The sequence below is a fragment of the Hippoglossus hippoglossus genome, chromosome 23 (assembly GCF_009819705.1).
Source record: "Hippoglossus hippoglossus isolate fHipHip1 chromosome 23, fHipHip1.pri, whole genome shotgun sequence".
Lineage (NCBI taxonomy): Eukaryota > Metazoa > Chordata > Actinopteri > Pleuronectiformes > Pleuronectidae > Hippoglossus > Hippoglossus hippoglossus.
This window is the reverse complement of record NC_047173.1, coordinates 12,134,862-12,156,223: the sequence shown is the minus strand read 5'-3', so window position 1 is coordinate 12,156,223 and position 21,362 is coordinate 12,134,862. Positions and strand designations below refer to the sequence as shown.

Genomic DNA, 21,362 nt, shown 5'->3' with positions numbered 1-21,362 from the left:
TTATTATATCAACAAACCCTAACTCCTCCTTTCATGAAGGTGTCAACAAGCTCTATTTTAACACTATGAAGGTTAATTTAGGCACAGAACATAACAACAGTCGTCCCCTTGCCTCGACTGTTCATCTTCCTTTTTTCAACCCGTCATCAGCTAAGCTGTTTTCCATCCTCTTACATGCCGCGCATAAACCACACGGGTGCCAACGAAATGAAACATGATAAAGTCAAAGTCAACAGATATAGAACATGAACGACTGAAACTGTTTATTCATCCACTTCAAATGTCTAAAGATGTCGTAAGAAAACACAACAAAAAGCAAACTCTTTAGTAATAAAAACTTTGGGTCTTTACTCGTCTTACACTTTGAGTCTTTGTTTAGAAAATGGTCATCAAGCGTATACTTGACTCCTACATTACGTTAATTAGCGTTTGGATACTTTCTATCTAGACAGATTCCTTTTCCCCGCCTTTAATTGATCACTGTGTTCCGCCGGCTGTGTCGAACATCTTCTTGCGGCCCTCCATGCCTGACATGGCCTCCACGTTCTTACGCCAATCGCCCACTTCAGTCGTAAGCACCTGGGATTGAAGAGAGAAGTGAAATCCAAATTAAAACATATCTTATTCCGTAGAGAAAAGAGACCTCTTGACGTGTGTATTTTTTCCCTATGCACTTGGAAGATCCACCCGACTGACAGACTGAAGCTCTGGGGGTCTTGAGTTACCTTGTCCGTTTTGACGTCCTCCTTCTTCACAGACTTGAGGTTGGCTCTGAGGTCCATGGAGCCCTTGTGTTTGGAGCCCAGGAGAGCTCTCATCATCTCGTCGGCTGACACCCTCACCTTCCTCAGGGCAGGCTTTTTGAACTTGCCTCCGAGGTCCTGTACTTTCAACTTCAGCTCATGGATCTAAAAAAAGAATGCACCAGAAGCTACAATGAAAATGTCAACGTGCATTAATGTCTCTGGGGAGTTCTTCCTTTTACTGGCCAAGCCTTCTCTTTTTTTTTTTAAAGAAATACAGTTGCTAAAAGTGCGATCTTAAAGTATCGTGCTAGACAAAGTGGCAGAAGTTCAAGCAAACTTTCAACTTTCATGTTCAAAGTTCATGTTTTAAGGTTTGACTCTCTGGATTGAAGCCAGGGAAAGAAACTTTTCATTTCAAGATATTGTCTGAGCTGTGCGAGATAAGACGAGTGTGTGCTCGGTGCGGGAGGATGTTCAGAGAGACTCACATCTTTGTTGTGCTTGCCCACTTTGTATTCACAGTCATACCGCTCCTCATCCACAACATCAATTTGAGAATATAGCTGCTTGCATATTTTCTGGGGAAAAAAAAAACAGATTTCAATCATATTATTTAAATCTAATGAGACATCTTATTACATATTCTGAAATGGTCACATGTGGTTTATGACCCTTACTTGTAGCTCGTCCAGGGACGCTCCGGAAAGTTGCAAAGGGGGCAACTTCTCTGCGATTTGACGGACTTTCTCTTCCTCCCTATCCTGCCTCTCCCTCTCCAAATCCTCACAGGCTCGAGTGAGGAGAAGCATCTGATTGGACAGAACAAATATCAATCAAAACAAGGCATGGCAATCAGAGGAGGTCCACTGCTATTCCAAGTGATTTTAGCATTAGAATAAATGACCATATTATTAATATTGAGCTTGAATTGTATGAAAACATAATTATTTAATGGAATAATAGTTTTAAATGAGATCCAGTGCAATATTTTCAAGTAATCGGAACATGATGATTTGTGGCCATGGTGGTATCACAGATATTATATAGGACTATTATATACATAATTTAAATTTTCTTGTATGTCATAACAACTAACCTTGAGGGAGAGCTTACGAGAAGCTGTAATCTTCGACTTCGGCTGCGGAAAAACATCTTTGTCAATATTTTTTCACAGTGCAAAAGACAATTAAATCAAACAGTTAATGTAAGTTTGTCAAATGGAAAACATCAAATGTAGGAGAGTGGACACCAAAAAAATAAATCATATCAAATGCACAAGTTTGATTTGCATCTTTCAACCGAAAAATGGACATTATAAAACTTCAGACATTCCTTCAGGACCCAAAATATGTTCCTGCTCAGCTGACCAGCAGCAAAATGTCCAATATGCCCCGTACATGTGTTGTCAAATATATATGGAAAGACTAGTGAGCGTCCAACTCGGCACCACTCACTGCAGCCGCGCATGTGAAAAGATAAAACTTTATTATTAGGATGAAGTCAAGGGGAAAGCTCTCAGGGATGCTGATAACGGCTCAGGAAGATAACCACTGCCAGGTCTTTGCCATGTAGGACGGCGCGTCCCCTCTCTGTGCACGCAGGATTAGCACCGTGGAATATGACTGACTCACCTTTTCCCCTTTGGGATTCATGGCTGCGAGTCTGTCGGGCTCCTGAAACAGCAAACAGGGTGAAAGGAAGCGCAGGATGAGGATACAGCCAATCAACTATGAGAATATACGTAGCTCATACAATCAAATATGTATAGAAGGAATATTCTTACCTCACTGTACTTTAACAGAAACAAACAACACATAGGAGGATGTGTATTAGTACAGTTTAAGAATAATGAGTCACCCCACTGAACCATAATGTAATCTGACCCACGGAGGCCCTTGCATAGCAGCATCCTCTGACGAGAGGATTAAAGTAGGAATATGACGAGAACAATGCCCTGCACTATATTCAGCATCGTCTCACTTTCTGGCAGCGTGAGTAATGACAGCTCAACAGCTTTGTGAAAAGCTACAGGATCCGTATCTGACAGCTGTTACAATCCGGACAGCAGCAGCGGAAAAGAAGAAGATTTAGCAGATCATGTCTGAGACTGATCTTTGTTTTACTTACTGTGCATGTTCAGGGCTACTCACAAAGTTTGACCCACGTAAAACTGGTTCAAGTTTATCAATGATATATTAATTAACTTCTGAAATATCGAAATAGTACAACTCATTCAGTCTTCTTTATCACTGGCAAAACACTGTCAGAAATCAAATACATTTATAGCATATAATACGTACATAGGTTTAAATACTACAATATTACCACAAATAATACAATAAATGTGTTACCTGCGAATGTGAACGAGGGTCTGCAGACGGGAGGGGAGTCAAACAGCGGCTGCCGAAGACAATGGGCGGCTTTTTATGTGAGCTGCTGTGTGACGAGCGGACAGCAGATATAACGTCTGGCCCCTGGAATGTGCTGGCACGAGACCAAGGATGAAATATCACCTCCCCCGAAACCGGGACAACACCAGGGACGTGTGATGACAAATAATGAGCGTTAAACTAAATGGCATAGTCCAGGTATCGCTGCTTGCTGGGTGAAATGATTTCTATTTCTCCATGGAATGACGGGGAAATTACATTAATTCATCTCTCGGTCGCTAATATTGACAACGTTGCCGTCACATTGAGTTTTAACTTACAGAGAAAGTTTGACGGTGGGAGGTTTATTTGTTTTCTCGTTGCCTGTTTCCTCAGCTTATAGCACAAATACTGGAAAATGGTTAATGAAGGTAACAAAATCACTAAAATCGCTAAGAAAATAACTTTAAGATCTGTTTAAAGTTATTTTTGAATGATCGATGTAAAACCACGTTGGTTAAGATTAAAAGAAAATCATGGTTTTGCTTGCTTACCAATAAAAGTGTTGTTTCTTTAGTCACTACTGACTTTTATTGTATTAAACCAGACCAATATCTTTCTTTAACCATGTGGTGACCATGAATGGTTGAATAATGCCGGGAGTCATAATAAGTAGATAAACTTGCAAAATACATTAATATAACAACATTCTCTTTTTAATATTATCGTTATTATGTTGACAGAAAACATAAAAAGGCTTTTGGACATTACATTTCCTTCCATGTATTTGCTGTAACATACATGGATGGTAGGTTCATTAGTTTAGTTTGATTAATTAGAGTTGTAGTTAATTAGACTGCATCAGCAACAAAACAAATAAGTCTGTACGATACGTCATTGGTTTAATGGACTACAATTATGATCAGATATTACTGAAAACATGGCCTGTTCTCTGAGCAATTACACAGCTGATACAGTATAAAACACACCCGGAGCCCTCGTGCATAGCAAAAGCATTGAATCACATTTTAAGAATAGGTCGGGCTCCTTTCTGTGATCCTCCCTGGCCAATAACGTGGGGGCGGGACCAGAACGTCTGTGCACGTGTCGCTCTGTGATTTTGTGACTCATCAAACTTGGTGAAGTGCTGCATTCTGATATCTTTTAATTTCATGTGAGACATGGACATGGACATTCAGGTGACTGTGGCAGCACCAAATGATCTGTTCTTCAAGTTTTCTCGGAGCCTCTGACTCCTCCTCAGCCTCACGTCTTCGTCCGGTTTATATTTACATGTGTGTTTTTCTGTTTGTCTCTGCACTCAACAATTCCTTGGCGTGGCTTTGTCAAGATTTCAAGGCGCGGGCGCTAATCTCCGCCTGAGCTCTGACGCTTCGTGCAAATCACTCAGCCCCTCAGCATCGAGTTTCTTCTCTCTCGGCCGGCTTACGCTGGAATGAAGCTGCTCAGAGTGCTAAGATGTTTTTTGGTAAACTGAGCATTAAGGACATCATCACAACAGTCTATGTTGACCTCTGCTCTCAGTGGGTTGTAAGAGCTCCTCGGATATTAGAAACTACAGTGAACATTAATGAGAAGATCTGAATGCAACGGGTTCAAACTTAGTGAAGTCACTTCTGGGGCCTGTTCTTCTCTCTTTTTCTGGTTTATCTAAATACTGTTCTTTATACATTCAGTTCCTTATTGGGGAAAATAAGTGTGTGAGCTATGTGGACGCATTTAGTTTTATTATCCAGACAACTAACAAATGATGAATTACACTTGAATGCACAGTTAATGGCCACTTGAAAGTCTTTGTTCGATCGATATCCTGTTGTTTATGTGTGGTGCTACACCCCCTCAAATTCTTTCTGCTTTGCCTCTTTTATTATTAATGAAGACATGAGTTGAGCCGGTTCACCGCCTCAGGGAGGGTCCAAAGCAAATACAATAAAATTTAAAGCCCTTTTTTAAAGTGAAACACAAGGTTCAGCTCTCGCTCATAATTTCTGTAAAGTCTCTTTTAAACAAGCGTTTGACAACTTTAATAAATCCTCAGACACAGGCCTCCGAGACATTTTCACTTTAAATTAATTTCCCCTCGATTTCAGGCTGATCGAAAAGCTACTTTGGATCAGTTTTCTCTAATACTATATATTAACCACACTGTATATTATCTCGGCTTATGCATATCATAACTGCCAAAATGACCATTAGTGACCAGCCTCATGGCATATTTAAGATGACCTTTGGTGACCTAATTTATAGGTATCAGTCTCCGAAGGTCCGGATGTCAGAGCCACAAATCTGAGCTCAACACTGTGCTCGTCCCCCACACCAAAACCGTGAAGAGACCTTTATCCTGTGTCTTACCCTTTACCTTCACTAAATCTGCATAGAAGCACACGCCTGCGAATGTTTCCTTGTCATTCCCTCTACAGAATGCTCTTCGCATGCTGTATGATTGTCTGACCTTCCTTGCAAGGGAATAAAGTACACTTAAATGACTCTGATTCTCAGATCTCTTTTATTTCAGGAGCGCCGCGAGGTCAAATTTCCATCAGAACAAACACCGGCAAAGTTCCCGGTTATCTTTGTGCCGCATCACAACAAGCAGCCACGAGCAATGAAAGGCAATAACAGACGGAGGAAGACGCCAGGGACAACAAATGTTCTGTCATCTTTTTTTTGTCTCGGTGATCCTCAGCAGGTGTGGGAGCTATTTCAGATGCAACCCAACGCCCTTCTGTCTCCGCTCAGACACATACACTCAAATGAAAGAAGCCACGCGGCCTCTGTATCGGGGGAACCTGCTGGCAATGCACTTTCTGCTGCTTTCATAATCAGGTTGGTTGACGGCTCAATGTGTTGCCTCCGTGGTTCCCCTCATGTCGTCCTTAATCGTGGCTAATGAGCTCAGGCTGAACCTTTGGGACGGACGGAGAGAAAAGGGACGTGGGTGCAGCCGCAGGATCCGACCGGCTGTGATCTTCCCGGGTTTTAATCCGTCCTCACCTCTCTTGTGAAGCGTTATTTGTTTGGCCAGTTGTCGCTGCGTAATCCATGTTAACCCATGGTCATGACCCGACCAGCTCAGACCCCAAAGTCAACATCTACTCACCTCATGGCTGTGTTATCACTTTAAGCCACTTTGTACTGTACATGTCACGACCTGAATAGTGAACAAGTCCATTAGGCTATAGAATATATATGATGGGTAGAGAGAAAAAGTTAAAGTATTTTCAGTATTTCAATATTATTGATAATGTACTTTCATTTAAAAGTTAAACACAATAAGAATAAAACATAAAATAGTTTTTTTATATGCTGTGCAATTTATTATCGTGTTTTCAGGTTGTCTGTCCGTCCGTCCCATTGTTGTGAACAAGATATCTCAAAAACGCCTTGAGGTTAGTTCTTCAAATTTGGTCCAAACGTTCAGTTGGACTCACGGATGAACTCTTTAGAATTTGGAGGTGAAAGGTCAATGATTAAGGTCACTGTACAAATCAGATTTTTTTTTTTTTGCCTTGTGATCGTGATAACTCAAGAACGCCTGCACGGAATCCTTTCAAATTTAATACAAATGTTCTTTTGACCTCATGGATGAACTGATTAGATTTGGGTGGTCAAAGGTCAAAGGTCACGGAAACCTCATATGAGGCAGAGGCATACTTCCGCACGCAGATTATTCTACTTATCAATGAAACTATCCAAAAGTATACAAGTAGTTAAAATTGTACATTAAAATGCTGTTTACACTTTAAGGCATCAGTGATATTCATACATTAATATGAATACATATTTATTCACCGTTCTGAAAGGGTCCTTCCTCCTTTGACTTCTTTCATTATTTTACCCTGAATACTGTTCTTTTCCTCAAGTATCACTTTGCTTGAGTGTGATTACATTGTAGTATTTCTACACAATTCACCCCACTCATGACTTTACGCTGATTATAAAACGCCAAACCATAGAAAGTCAGCTTAGTTTAGCATAAACACTGGAAACAGGTGGAAACAGTCAAAGAGGACAAGACGATCACAGAGATAATTTATGGAAAATGTATTATAATTATTATTCTCCATCTGTCCATCCTCCTGCAACCCTGCCGGCCTCTCTCCTCTTGCATCTTGTGCAGTCCTCCATCTTTGTTGGACATGAAACGCAGTGAGCAGCTGACACATGACATCAGCCAAGTGGCCTCCCCTGGCATCCCTCTGCCCTCTGCGGTCTGACCTTGACGCTGCCCTCCAAGGTTCCCAATAGGCTTCAGTGGAAACCCTGAGTGGCCCACTATCTCAGCTACCCTCACTGTTATCCGCCTGTATATCCAGTCAAAAGGATATTCATACAGTATGCATCTATATAATATCCTCACTGATAATAGCTGAGGAATGTCGGCTGCTATATACATATATATGGGGCTGCATGGTGGTGCAGTGGTCTGGCTCGTATGTTCTGTTCTATCTATTAGAATAATTGTGTTTTTGATGAGCAAACAAATAATTAACACAAAACCTGCAGGAATTCTTTCAGTCCAAGACCTTCTTCTTCTTGATTAGACAATAAAAGCAACTGATTTTAATAATATAATGCACACACACACATATACACAAAGCCTTGCAGGACATTTATATATACATTCAAGCAGAATCTTGTCCCTAACCTGATCCTAAATTACTCTTGAATCAAGTTCCTAATTGGGTCTTGCAAATTTCTTCCTTTTTGACATTTAAAAGTAAATTTAAATTGTATTTTACAATACTCTTTATGCATTGTGGGTAGTTTCGTTGTCTAGAGATTGTGTGGTTCCTATTCATGAGTCTGAACATGATTTGGAGCAGATAAAACGCAGCACTGACGGTACCAACTTCTCACATCCAGAGAAAAAAGCAGAACAACAGTGAGTTGATAAGTTCAAATCATTAAAAATACCACCCACACATTTTTTGGGGGGAAATAAACCAGCGACAGTAACTGAACACTGACTTCGAGACATAGCTCAACAGAGCTTTCTTTCATATACTGAATTACCACAGGATAAGAACTAAAATAATTCAGTATTGTGGGGCAGAATGTGAATATGCTTCTTTAATTTGTAGAAAAATGAATTGGTGGAAAATGTGTTGAGATTGAAGCGTCTTCATTTAGTGCAGACAAAGTCCAGCAGGGGGCGGCAGCTCCTCGCATACAGATTTCTGGCAGCAGCAGTGAAGCACACTGATTGATTTTCAGCTTTTAATATAAGAAATGTTTAACTGTTGTTTTAATCTTTTTTCATGAGTTGTTTAAGTGAAAACAGGACCCTGGTCTCAGAAATCAGAAAATGTATAAATACATAAATGAAAAAAATGAATCACATCAGTCTTACAAATGTAGTTGTATAAAGGAGATACAAGAACAAAATAACAAAACAAAGACACCAGGAAAAAGAAAACAAATACACAGGAGGAACCATTAAAATCATATCCTATAAACGGAGGCTGTGGTTGAAGAGACCTCTGACCCCTGGGCGCATGGCCACTGGGCACATTTGTTAATCCGTCCAGTTTTGCACTCAAGAGGCAGAATGCCATCACAAGGCCTATGCCAGTGGCTGCAGTGGTTTATTGCTGTATCTTCTGCTCTGCATCAGCAGCTCTTGAAATGTAAATGTAAAACAGCAGTATGAAGACGAGGCTTTAGAGGCCTCAGTAATTATTCATGATGCCACATTTTCAACCTCCTCACCCCCACGGAGCACGAGGGCTGGTGACACACGTTGTCTCTTTTATATTTCATGTGATAGTATTTGATGAGTCATGAATATGTACAAAATATACCAGTTGATCAAATGATGCAGCATATTTTTGTTTTTCATAATGTCAGCTCTGTCCTGCTCTTTGTTCGTTCTGGTCAAGTTTGGACCACGACTAATGATTATATTCAACATTGACAGATGTGCCTATTATTTTGTTCAATTATTCAATGATTGATTAGTTTACAACTGGATGAGTGCGATACACATGAAAATATATATTTTTTAAATTCGCAGCTCTTTATCCTTATATTAAAATCCTCGTGTTTTGTCATAGTTGCAGATTAAATATATGAGAAATCGATGGAAGAGTGATACACCTTTAAGAAGATTACGTCCCTTGAAGTGGGCGTGTCTCTAAGAATTGCGGGCTGCAGAAGAATCTTTTTTTGGTGAAGTGAACGCCCCTATCGCAGCCTCCCAGTATGGAAGACTAAGAGAGTCAAACACTAACACTTTTTTAGCTAAAAACCGAAAAGCTAAATGTTAACAGGCTGTACACAACCTGTTAAGATATGTTAACACAGTTAATATGTTAAAAACACGCAAGCATTTTGTTAACATGTATATTTCACATGTTAACGTGCTAACAATTTGTGTTCTTAACCATCATTGAATGAGTAACCTACTTCTGCTGTAACTTACCCCCTAATTTTTTTTGTATTTTATTATAGACTCATTATGTAGCTAGCATGTCTGATACTGTATTTGTTATATCACAAAAAAAACACATTAGTGAGGCAAAATGTATTTTGGGCGGGAAACGGGGGAAACGGCTCCATGCTGATCAGTAGGTGGCGCTATCATTATCCCTTCATACAGACTTATAGATCTGTTCAGGCCTGGACTCTGATAATGTGACAAACATTTGGGGCTGATTGGACAATGCACAGTGGAGTTATGACAACTTTGTCTCATTTGGCGTCTTTCATAATTCTCCCTGAGAAAAGCTATTGAGCCATTTTTCCACGCCCATTTCAAATTACTCCAGAATATGTAAATCTTCACCACTTCTGAATTTCTTGCAAAGTTTCACGATTTTTTTTTTAGCATGTCTAGGCCCTCAAAACGCCCCCTGGAGAAAATAAGAAGAAGAAAAATCAAACCAATTTCCCTAATAATCAGCGCATTAACATGATTTACCAATGCATTAACGTGTTGTTTGCACATTTTAATGAAACAAATTTAGATTTTGCCAACTCATTAAAGACATGTTTGCACATTTTTAACATGAAAAAAGTACAAAAAACAAATGACATGTGTTTTTGAGCTGTTGGTCTTCCATACAGCACTTTGTTCGGTCGGAGGAGGGGGAGGTGGGGGGAGGCTGAGCCCGGTTCAGTAGCACCAGACCCTGCAGCAGGACGGCGGAGGACCGGGGAGAGAGAGCCGAGTATCGGGGTGCACGGTTGGGACATCCGGACCGGTTTGCAGCGGGGACGTGGGCCCCCGCATGATCGCTCGCAGTCCGCGGGCTGTGATGATGCTGATGCGCGCAGAGCAGAGAGAGACGCACCGCGCCGCAAACCCGCAACCGTGCGTGAGACGCCGCTGCAGGGATTCACGCTTTCCTCCATCACACCCTCACCGACAGAAACCCGGATTTCCAAACCGGTGCATGAGCCCGACAACCGGGTAACGCACCATACCTCTGCAGCCCCATTCTGTACCCCACCCTGTCTGCGGAATGAGGCAGGGGGCTCGCAGCGGACGGGGACACCAGCTTTGAACCGACCCCTGCGTTCATTTCATCTTTTTTTTTTTAACCGCACCTGCTTGGATGTGCACGCACCGCTGGTTCTGAGTCGTGTTTGAGAGCAGAGAGGGAACGATGTTGGTGCGATGCTACCGGGGCAAGCTGTCCGTGTGGGCCGCCCTGTGCGTGCTGGTCCTCTGCTGGTTCTACATTTTCCCCGTGTACAGGGTGCCCAGCGATAAGGAGATAGTGGACGAGGTGCTGAGGCAGGGCGGAGTGTGGGAGAAGAACCAGACGGGCATCGATCTGTACAGGTTCGTCTCAGGGCTCACATTTCTGGTCTTTGATTCAAAGCACTGATTCCCCAAAGGGGGCTCCCAGGGGCCCCCCAGCTTTGCCTGTGTGGGTTTCTGAAGGACCCAGGCTACATTAGGGGCCAGTGAATAACAAAAGGAAAGAAATAGAAAGAAAGGTGGAAAGATTTAAACTTTTTTTTACCATGATTTTGCTAGGGTAAGAAAACAATATCGATAATTATCGCAAAAATAATTTTAATCAATCACAATTTAACAAAGGCTCAATAAATGTATGTATTGCTTATGCATTGTGTGAGATCAGTGAGGAGGTATAACACATAATCAATAATGCTGTAATGTTTATTTGTCAATCTTTGCCATAAAAAACACAACTTTCACTTACAGGAGCCAAATTCTGTCTTTAAACGTAAAAGAAATATTAATAATAATGTGACATAGATATTTATCTATATCGACCTATGAGAACTTTTTTTAATTATTATTTCTGGCCGTATTGTGAGAGTGAAAGTAATTAAGTGTCTGAAAAGTTAAAACAATCTTATATTGGGTTTTCGGGACAAATACGCTGATGTAAGCAAACAGATTAAAATGAAAGATTAGACATAAATATATGTCAAATTAAAATCCGTAATTCTTCTGAAAACACGTTTGAAGCGATGAAAACGTTGCAAAAAATATTTAGAAACATTACAGTATACCACAAGATGAAAGCCTAATGGTAATAATTATGATAAATGCCATTTATCTAAAGGCACTTTGCATAGTTTAAAAACAGAGGAAGCAAATAAAAATAAATAACTGCTAAATAAAAGATGCAAACATAGCAATAGCACTCTTCAGTGTATCATGCAGAGTATGTATGATCCACATAGTTGTTGGCTACAGTGGCAGTGTTATTCAAATGTTATCCAGCAGAGTTTGCATGCAGGCATTTGAATTCTCCAGAGACGACGCCAATTAGCATCATCAGAGAAGGTGACTCTTGCAGAGCAGTGGAGGAGTTGGGACTTTTAGTTTTTTTTTTTCAGAACTGTGTGTTTGTACAGTGGATTCTGAGGAAATTACAGTGACAGTGTGTGAAAAAGACGAGGACAGTCCTGTTTCCTCCCATCTCCGGTCTGATGTTATTCAATCAAGACCTAAACGCCCCTAAATATTTGATCGCTTCCTCTCATTTACAGTAACTGACCTCACACAGTCGTCCTTTGTCCCTTCGACACACGTTCAGCTCAGACTGTCTCTACAGGCAAATAATTAAGGAGTTAATACAGTTAAAATATGTTTCGTGGCATCTAATTTGTGTTAAACTGTATTTCCCACATCCCGTCTGCACAGGAAGTTGTTGACGGACTGTTGCAATCCACGGAGGATGTTCGCCGTCACCAAGGAGAACTCGCCGATGGGGAAGGTCCTGTGGTATGACGGGGAGTTTTACCACTCGCACACCGTCAACAACGAGACCTACCCGCTCTTTGTGCAGGTAGGACAGAGAGTAGACTCATCCGATGAACTTAATGTATTAACAATCATGGTTTTTGAATAGATTGTGGTTTCATGTGAATATGTCTTTTGGGGTTGGTTCCCAAACTTCCCTCGCAGTGGCGGAGGTCCCTCAAAGTCATGTGTCTGACAGCTGTGCTCTTGACAAAGGAACTGAAACCAGATGATAGGAAGTGCTTTTTTTTCGCCCACTCAGCGCAACACAACACCGTGACTGTGGGTTTGGACACGGTGATCCATAATGGAGGCAGTGAGGGGGCAGATAGACACATGCTAAAGTGGAGAGGATCAGTACAGTCAGTGTCCTCAGTGTGAAGACGTGGAGAAGTGAGAGGAGGAGACGCACACGGCTTAAATGATTCTGCAGAGATCATGTCATGTTCTCGCAGTCTCATTCCACCATCTCATGGATATTTTCACTCGTGCGTCAGGGTTTCTATAGAGACCGAACATGGGAAAGCTACAGTTGGAGAGATGTAGCCAGAAGTGAAATTAATTCTTTCTCCAGCTGTCCTTTGGTTTGTTTGTTGTTTTGTCATCACGCCAAAAAAACACCAAATGCATTTCTACTTGGTGGAAGAATTCATTTTGGGCCTTGACAAAGGGGTGGTTCCCCGGTCGATCTCGCAGTCTTCACTGTCGATCCACCAACTCTCTGGACTCACTGGTTGTCGTCGCGCCGCAGATCAGCTGTGTGTCGGTTGTCTGTTTTTCACATGCGATGTGTGTCCGCTACTGGCGGCGGAGCTACTCTTTATTTGAGTACAAGGGACTTCTTTCATACAAGGAAATAATCATATTTGTTGCCATATTCAAATCAAAGCCAATATTTAAAAACATTGTGCTGCAGTAGCAGCTCCTCTGCAGAACATGTTGTGGAACTGAGAAGCTACATATTTTGCATTGTAAATATGAATTGATATTAATTTGAATATTTTGCGTTGAATAGAAAAAATTGCACAACTGCCTTTCTTTGTGTAAATTTATTTCTTGTACATTCAGCCTTTAACAGAAATTGCAAAAAGGACTGTTTGCTGTCCTGGCTCCTAAATGGTGGAATGAGCTCCACATTGACATCAGGACAGAAAGTCTAGACATCTTCCGCCGCAAACTAAAAACACACCTCTTCCGACTATACCTTGAATAAAAGTTTAAACTAACAATTTAGTAGCACTTAAATGGCACTTACTTATAGCACTTTGTAGTTTTGCTTTTTTGAAGAAATTGTACTTTCTTGATTCTTGTTGTTCTGGGTTTGTTCCTCATGGTTGATGCACTTATTGTAAGTCGCTTTGGATAAAAGTGGCACCTAAATGAAATGTAATGTAATGTAATGGTAGATCTCGGCTTAAGTTTGGAATTAAAAAGTGATCTTGGGCTCGAAAAGGCTGGTGACCACTGCTTTACACTTTTCGACTCTAATCTAAAACAGGGCTACATAAACAATGGGTTCAAGCTGGAGGAGGAGGGTGTGCTTCAAGTTTCTCCCTCGAGTTAATCCCCCTCTTCTTTCCACATAGGGACCAGAGACAGAGTGTTTATATCTGCCCCTGTGTATATGTCTGTACCCAGATAAGAGCTGTGGGGCTATTTTTACATGGATCCTGTGTGTGTGTGTGTGTGTGTGTGTGTGTGTGTCTGCATCAGCATAAGGGTGTTTATATGTGTTCGAGACTGGGAACAGGACAAAATGAGAAACTCAGGTGTAGGTGCTGTTGCCGTGGTTTTTGTAGCCAGGGGCAGCACGACTCATTAACGATCGAGTGTGGATCCCCATCACCGATGCTGCAGATCTGCCGTCTAATATCCTGGTTGGTAAACGCGATGAATATCTGACCCTAATTTGCAGGCGCGAGCTGTGCATGTTCATTCATGGTGGATGGGGGAGGAGAGGGCGAATAAATAAAGAAATGCGAATATGAAGTGAGGGGGGCTGAGCTCGGCCCCGGTATGAGCACCGGTGTTTGAATGTAGAGCAGCGGGATTAAATGTAACCTGGTTTTGACATGTGAGATAGTTCTAGTTACTACTACTACTAAGTTCTACAATGTTTTTATTTGTGCTTCGGTAATTCAGAGATGAGATCAATTGAGAAAATGTATCTGCTCTCTTTTTTGACCATTTATCATATGAGGTATTTTCCAATTCCGATTTGCTGCCTCTCTTTATTTTGGGGTTTTGGACCGTCCTTCAGAAAAAAGGAGCAATTTGTAGAAATCGCCTGAGATTTTGGGGGAAATTACCTTTATTTTATTAACAAAAATCCCTTTACTGACTTTAACTGACTGCTTTAACTCTGTTGAATGCTTGGTTTGTCCATTCTGGGCTACTGTAGAAACATGGCAGTAAAACATACTCAGCGAAAGAAGACCCGCTCCCACTCTAAGCACAAAAAGCTCATTCCAGGTTAACTAAAACACTTAGATTCTTAATTTCCGGTGATTTATTTGCAAACAAACACTTTTCTGACGCTCGAGCCCTTTTAATCCTACACACTGGACCTGTAACTGCATTTCATTAACGCTGACTGTGTTTGTGGGAGTAATCTGTGCTGTGACCCCACGAGGACAGTAAAATATACACATACTTATGTTCCGTCCATCACTACACCATGTGCACAGAGTGCTGCTAGTTACTGTCGGTCTCTGTTTCCATTGCAGTAACCCGTGTTCGGTTGTGGTCACACGCTGCTGCATTGCACAGCTTTGCACTTCTTTGATTGTCTCCATCTACGTCTTGCATGCACTATGTTCTAGCAGCGTGGTTGCACTTGTAGAGAACCTTGTATTGTGGCCAGAAATAGGAAGGTAACTGGTGCTTAGGCGGGACGGACTATTTTCAGACTCGCACACGTAAATACTCTTCTGCTCTTCTCAACTACCAGTGCTGTGATTGCAGGTCTGAGCTCAGACAAGCAGCCAAAAGACTCTAAGCCTGGCAGCAGCTACAGTATCTGGGCATCTGCCAGGGAATGTGCCAATTAGGGCTTTGACAGTTAATTGTCGGTTAGTTCAGCGGCTTAAACAGTGCGTCCATACAGCTCACTGGAGTGTACTGTAGACTCATGTCATCTTTTTTAACCGGAGTTCCCTTGTGCGTCTTGGCTGCGATGAAGGTTTCACTTTACGTCTTTGAAGCTGCAGTGGTTTCCCTCCGTTGTGAATGGCTTTGAATCAAAGCGTCTGCAAAATAAGTAAATGTAGATAAATTAAAAAAAATTCTGTCAGCATCATAACAGTATCATGACAACACTTTGGGACTATGTACTACAAATGTCCTCCAGCTCCAGCCCAACTTTCTGGTTCCCCTCCCCTGCTCCATGGACTGTTAGCAGGTATTGTCCTCGGACTTACCCCCCTGTCACGGTCCAAAAGAGACCCTGAGGCAAGGAGAGGGCTGTGTGTGTGTGTGTGTGTGTGTGTGTGTGTGTGTGTGTGTGTGTGTGTGTGTGTGTGTGTGTGTGTGTGTGTGTGTGTGTGTGTGTGTGTGTGTGTGTGTATTCTCAAGTGTGTGCACTCCAAGGGGAATAATGAGCACAATTGTTTCCGCCGTCTTGCTAATCCGTGCCACTGACTTTAACGCAGCCAAGGCAAAAAGAGAAAGCGAGGCCATTTTTGGCCCTGGCCTCATAAAGCATGGTGTAACTGTGTCCTCTGTATCAGAGTTAAAACTGTCCTATACAAGGCTTTCATTTAGATGATGACAGGGCCACATCCACAACCAGCGCACCGGGCATATTTTGTCCAGTTTCTATGGAGAAACCTAGAGAGTAAACAGCTCGATAAAAGTGTAATGGTTGGAGTGATTAGGTAAAGATAATGGATAAATGGTCCAAATAGCTCAAAGTAAACAGTGTTAAAGAAAAAAATGATGGTACAGTTAAAATGATGGTAAGTTGACTGAATATAGTAAGCTAAAAGTAGCAGATGAAATAATTAGATTAAAATAATGGACAAACGTTGAAGTAAAGATTAAAATAGCTAAAAGTAGACAGTATTTATAATAATTATAGGTACAATTAAATGGCTGAATTAGTGTCAAACAGTTAAAATAGTTAACTCGAATGGTATCAGATTTATTGGTATTTTTGAGAATACATTAATTCCCTGCAGAATCTGATTAATCAGATGTAAAGTATGACCTTGACTTACTTTTGACCTCCTTCCTTCATATGTCCTCGCTGGTTTGTCCGTTAGCACGCGAGGATTTGAAAGGAAATTAGCCAAGGTTCCGAGCTTTGCCGAGCACAGTCCGACTCTCAGAAGATATTTGCTCTTTTAAACCTTATGTCTTTAAGTTCACATGCTTGTGTCTGTGTGTATGCTAACGAGGCTGCATGATGTCTCCTTCCCAGGGCAACCCTCTGCAGTTCCCCCTGAAGAAGTGCGCGGTGGTGGGCAACAGCGGCATCCTCCGACACAGCAAATGCGGGCAGCAAATTGACCGGTCCGACTTCATTCTGAGGTGAGAAATGAGAAGCGCAGAGCGGGTGCTTGAATGTTAGCGCCTCGCTGCGCCTCCAAATGTGAATCAGCTGTGCCCAAGAGAGCGGCCAAACACCATCAGGGGAAAATGAGAGCTGGTGTCGACCGTAGCCAAGAGAGAGGGAGAGAAAGCAGCCAATAAATGGGCCACGGCGAGGGTGAGGGACAAAAGAGGTTGCGAGGCGTGAGAGAGCCGAATAGGAACAGACGAAGATGAGGGAGGAAGACGAATTGAGCACAAAGGCATAAAGCAGAATTAAACCATCTGGTGTGGTGTCAGAAATATTTGTGCTTCAAGAAAACTAGATCCTGGATTTAAGAAATGTGGGATTTTGGAAGAATTACACAACAAGAGTCATTTACAGATACATTTATTTTGGTTTAGAGGAGGCAGAATAAACTGAACAGAGAAATAATATCAGGAAAGAGCTGGTAAATGATAAATACCGCATAGGTTTACATAGAAAATGGTACACTAAAATGCATATAATTATTATAAGGACCAAGCACAAGTGGTCGGAGTATTTTTTGGACACATTATTCTTGGTTGACTGCCAGAAGGATGTTTGCAAAACTTCTGAACCAGAATTGTCAGACAAAAAAACGTAAATAATCATTATGCTCATCACCTGTAAAGGTTCTTAAACCAGTGGAAACATCCAAATGTAAAGCAACGACACGTATGTTGACTCCATATCATCGAATTTGGAATGTAGTTCATTTAAACCGAACCACATTCCTCTCCTGAACCTCACCAAGCAGGTTTTGTGCCGACACCTCTTATTGTTACAAGGATAATAAATACAGTGGGTTATGTATTTAGGTCAGAGGACTTGTTGGCTTATTATTGTCTAACAAGCTAATTATCCCATCATTTCATACACTTCAGACGACATGACGGCTCCTCAAAACTGAAAAACAAAAAAACTCATCGACGCAAGATGACACCGGTTGTGTCCGGGGATATTTTAGCTTCCTTTCTGGAAAGCGGGAGGAAGTGGAGACGCTTCATCCATCTTTACATTCAGTCTACAGTCAGACCATATGAGCTGAAATGAGACATGTATAGTAGACGGATTAGAAAGCCAGTATTCTACTTGTCTTTACATCGACAGCAACCACAACCGAAGTGAAACACATGTCAGCACAAGCTCTGAGTAACATTTCCTCTGTGACTTTTCATAACAGGCACAAGGCGGCTGCAACTGAACAAACCGGTCCCGTTGACTGCGCTTGTTCAATTTCATTTCTTTGTGTGGAGAAAAAAAAACTAGACGGCTGCTTGTGGATCATGAATAGTTTCATCGTTGAAATCGTCAGTTTAAGCAGAAAAAAAATGACCCAATTGCTGAATGAAAACGGTCAAAACATCAGGGAGTTATCCAGGACGTAGAACGTTTAGCTGAACCTAAAAGTGAACTGTTCAAAAACCAGGACTGATGAACCCAGAGGGAGGAAACTCACACTCAAGAAAAATCCTTTCACAGATGTTCTTCATTTCCTGCATCCGCTGATCGCACACAGCTCCCAAGTGACAAACTAAGCATCAGGCTTGTAGGAGGCAATTATTCCAGAATGATTGTAATTTACTCCCTGAGACGTGTTATCTGGGAAACATGAAATGTAAATATAGTCCATTGTAATTCGTATTATCAGTGAAGCTGTGACACTTTCTGTGGCCCGACTCGCAACTGGTGTCTGTCTTGGCTGATCTAATAACATGTGAACAGCTCTGAGAACTTGCATGAATGCACCTAACTACAGACGTGTGTTTGTTTGCACATAGAGCGTGGAAGTAAGTAACACGTATGTTTTGTTCCTTCAGGTGTAACCTTCCGCCACTCTCAAAGGACTACGTGGAGGATGTGGGAACCCGAACACACCTGGTAACTGCCAACCCCAGCATCATAGAGAAAAGGTGAATCAAATAAAAACCAGCGTCTAACCACCAGCATGTTTGAGCATCTCAGCACAAATACATGGGAAAAGTTACGTGGTGGAATCCGTGCGATGATGTGAGGAAATGTGCCGTGAGCCATCGATTTTCAAGAAGCAATAATTTAACTTTATACAGCACTTAAAAGCAACGCATGCAAATGGATTTTCAAGGCGACATAGATGAGAATTGAAATATGCATTAAGCGAAGGCAAGTGTTTGTAAGCAATTCCACAACAAGGCACCTCAGAGTGGTTTTCATAAAAAGGCACGAAGACAACACCTAAAAGACCGAAGATTATACAAAGAGACACATAAAAGGGATTTAAAGAGAAAAGAGACCGAACAGAACAAAATGCAAATCAAAAGCAATTTTCTTCACTTCATCCTGTTCGCTCTAAATTGTAAAAAAGGTCATTTTTACAAATCATTTAGTTACTTGAAAAATCTGCCTGTGTCACAGTAACCCTGTTTCTGTAGCTTGACTCGTGGCAACACAGGAAACGTGTTTCCTTTGCAGACAGCCTGCAAGGAAGCAGAGCAGTCAACTCTACACATGAGTCAACCAGTCAGGATTTTATGACTGACTCAAATCTCAGTCGTTACACAACATATTAAATAACTCTTTCTCTGTCTCTGTTCAGATTTCAGAACCTCCTGTGGTCGAGAAAGGCCTTCGTCGACAGCATGAAGGTCTACGGCTCCAGCTACATGTACATGCCAGCGTTCTCCATGAAGCCCTGCACCGACCTGTCTCTGCGGGCATATTACGCCCTGGCAGACTCCTCCTCCAACCTCACCATGCTCTTCGCCAACCCAGAGTTCCTGCGCACGGTCGGCAAATTCTGGAAAGCCCGAGGCGTGCACGCCAAGCGCCTCTCCACGGGGCTCTTCCTGGTCAGCCTGGCCCTGGGGCTGTGCGAGGAGGTGACGGCCTACGGCTTCTGGCCGTTCTCCATTGGCCTGGACGGGCAGCCGGTCAGCCACCACTACTACGACAACATCCTGCCCTACAAGTGGTTCCACACCATGCCCGAGGAGTTCGTCCAGCTCTGGCACTTGCACAAAAGCGGCACGCTGCGCATGAGGGTGGGACACTGCCCCCCATAGGGAGGAGGGAGCCGGAAAAGATGGCGGTCCGTTGAGGTTTAGCTGGTTAAAGGGCGCAGAGTGAGATGTTTGGGTTGTGAATCGGCAGGAAGTTGTTGTCATGACGCAAATGGATGCACATACAATATTTCCTCTGAGAAACCTCAGCGCTGCATCTGTGTCCATACACGATGCTGCTGTACCACCAAGATTATCCCTAATTATAATGAGAATGTCCTCCACCCAGACCAGCAGCATCAGGGACAGAGAATACACTGACACAGGCACACACACACATACACACACACACACACTCACACACACATGCACACACTCTCCAAAAAACCTCGACGAAGCCGTACCTCGACCCCTTGTCTCTGAAATCGTGTGGATGTGTGTTTTCTATGGAAAGCCCCTCGAGTGGGGCACAGAAAGGTGAAAGTGTGCAAGGCTGGGTGTTTGGGGGGATGGGGTCTTTTTTTTTGTCTGTGCGACTGTATCTGACTGTCATATGGGGCAGCTGGACCAAACCCCCCTCCGGGTCTTTGTTCAACAGAGACAGAAGGAGCGGAGGAGCGGGGGGGGGATAATAAAATGCACTGAAAGAAGAGTGGTGAAGACGCGAGGTGCAAGGGAGCGATAATGGTGTACTGCTACCTTGTGGCTTGAATAGGTCTGGAGGAAAAAAAAAAAAAAAGAGGAAAGCACCGAATCACACACATACATCAGGTACCTCACCTTTCATTCGACATCGACACTGACGGACTGTTCGGTACGATTCGCACAAGCCCGGCTGTGCGGACAGAAAACAGCCTGCGTCTTTGAGAGGGGCTTCTAGAAGTCGCCTCTTGGTAAAGAGCACTGTTCTTGCCAAGTGGCGAGCCAGGGGAACAGTGCCCTCTTTGATTCACTTTCTCGCTCTGTCCTTGTGCTCTTGAAACGGCGAGACGCTCATATACAGAGAGGTAGTGACGGAGACAGTACTCGGGGACCGGATGTCTCAATGAGGCATTTTAACGGCAGATTTTTGCTGGACACCTTATACATTAAACCGTGGTTTATTTAAGCAGTTGCTCTTGTTTGGATTTCGCCTCTGTCCTGTGTTCCTTTTCTATAATTGTAATTTTATTTTTTACATTTTATGTTGGCCACAAGGGAAAAGTAACTTGCTTATGTACAGGCCGCAATGACAGATGTTTTTTGTTTTTTTGTTTTTTTCTACTCGCAGGCCTTGCAGATGTTATAAAATATTATAAATACTGTTTTCTTATTTAAAAGTGATAACAATGTGACCGTGCCATATCGTCAGTAAACGCAACAAAAGGACAACTCTGCATGGAAAGTGCATGGAGTGCAACCCTCCTCTGACTCAAGGTGCAAAAACATGTCGATAGGTTTCGTGTTTTTCTATGTTTATCCACCCTC

At 42.3% G+C, this 21,362-nt stretch overlaps 2 protein-coding genes across 3 annotated transcripts; one reads left to right on the top strand and one right to left on the bottom strand.

Moving 5' to 3' along the window:
• Nucleotides 1-237: 237 nt before the first annotated feature.
• LOC117756969 (troponin I, slow skeletal muscle-like) lies at nucleotides 238-3,204 on the bottom strand. Its single transcript, XM_034577611.1, has 7 exons — nucleotides 3,098-3,204; nucleotides 2,378-2,419; nucleotides 1,843-1,884; nucleotides 1,424-1,555; nucleotides 1,235-1,324; nucleotides 726-908; nucleotides 238-579 (listed from the first exon to the last, which is right to left on the bottom strand). Exons 2-7 carry the CDS (start codon nucleotides 2,396-2,398, stop codon nucleotides 478-480), a joined length of 570 nt encoding a protein of 189 aa, XP_034433502.1. The 5' UTR covers nucleotides 2,399-2,419; nucleotides 3,098-3,204; the 3' UTR covers nucleotides 238-477.
• Nucleotides 3,205-10,232: 7,028 nt separating this feature from the next.
• On the top strand, nucleotides 10,233-21,009 carry st8sia1 (ST8 alpha-N-acetyl-neuraminide alpha-2,8-sialyltransferase 1). 2 transcript variants are annotated; one of them, XM_034577607.1, is made up of 5 exons: nucleotides 10,233-10,925; nucleotides 12,264-12,408; nucleotides 16,783-16,892; nucleotides 18,738-18,830; nucleotides 19,493-21,009. In XM_034577607.1, exons 1-5 carry the CDS (start codon nucleotides 10,747-10,749, stop codon nucleotides 19,956-19,958), a joined length of 993 nt encoding a protein of 330 aa, XP_034433498.1. In that variant the 5' UTR covers nucleotides 10,233-10,746; the 3' UTR covers nucleotides 19,959-21,009. The 2 variants fall into 2 exon arrangements, with proteins under 2 accessions (XP_034433498.1, XP_034433499.1); XM_034577608.1 differs by lacking the exons at nucleotides 10,233-10,925; nucleotides 16,783-16,892 and having other exon boundaries at nucleotides 12,347-12,408.
• Nucleotides 21,010-21,362: the final 353 nt, after the last annotated feature.

What these genes read in the sequence shown, in the direction of transcription:
- st8sia1 (XM_034577607.1), top strand. Translation starts at nt 10,747, where the DNA reads ATGTTGGTGCGATGCTACCGGGGCAAGCTGTCCGTGTGGGCCGCCCTG. An exon ending in ACGGGCATCGATCTGTACAG is followed by an intron (nt 10,926 to 12,263) that starts GTTCGTCTCAGG and finishes CCGTCTGCACAG; the next exon opens with GAAGTTGTTGACGGACTGTT. An exon ending in CGGTCCGACTTCATTCTGAG is followed by an intron (nt 16,893 to 18,737) that starts GTGAGAAATGAG and finishes TTGTTCCTTCAG; the next exon opens with GTGTAACCTTCCGCCACTCT.
- LOC117756969 (XM_034577611.1), bottom strand. Translation starts at nt 2,398, where the DNA reads ATGAATCCCAAAGGGGAAAAG. An exon ending in CTCGTAAGCTCTCCCTCAAG is followed by an intron (nt 1,556 to 1,842) that starts GTTAGTTGTTAT and finishes CTGTCCAATCAG; the next exon opens with ATGCTTCTCCTCACTCGAGC. An exon ending in CGTCCCTGGACGAGCTACAA is followed by an intron (nt 1,325 to 1,423) that starts GTAAGGGTCATA and finishes TTTTTTCCCCAG; the next exon opens with AAAATATGCAAGCAGCTATA.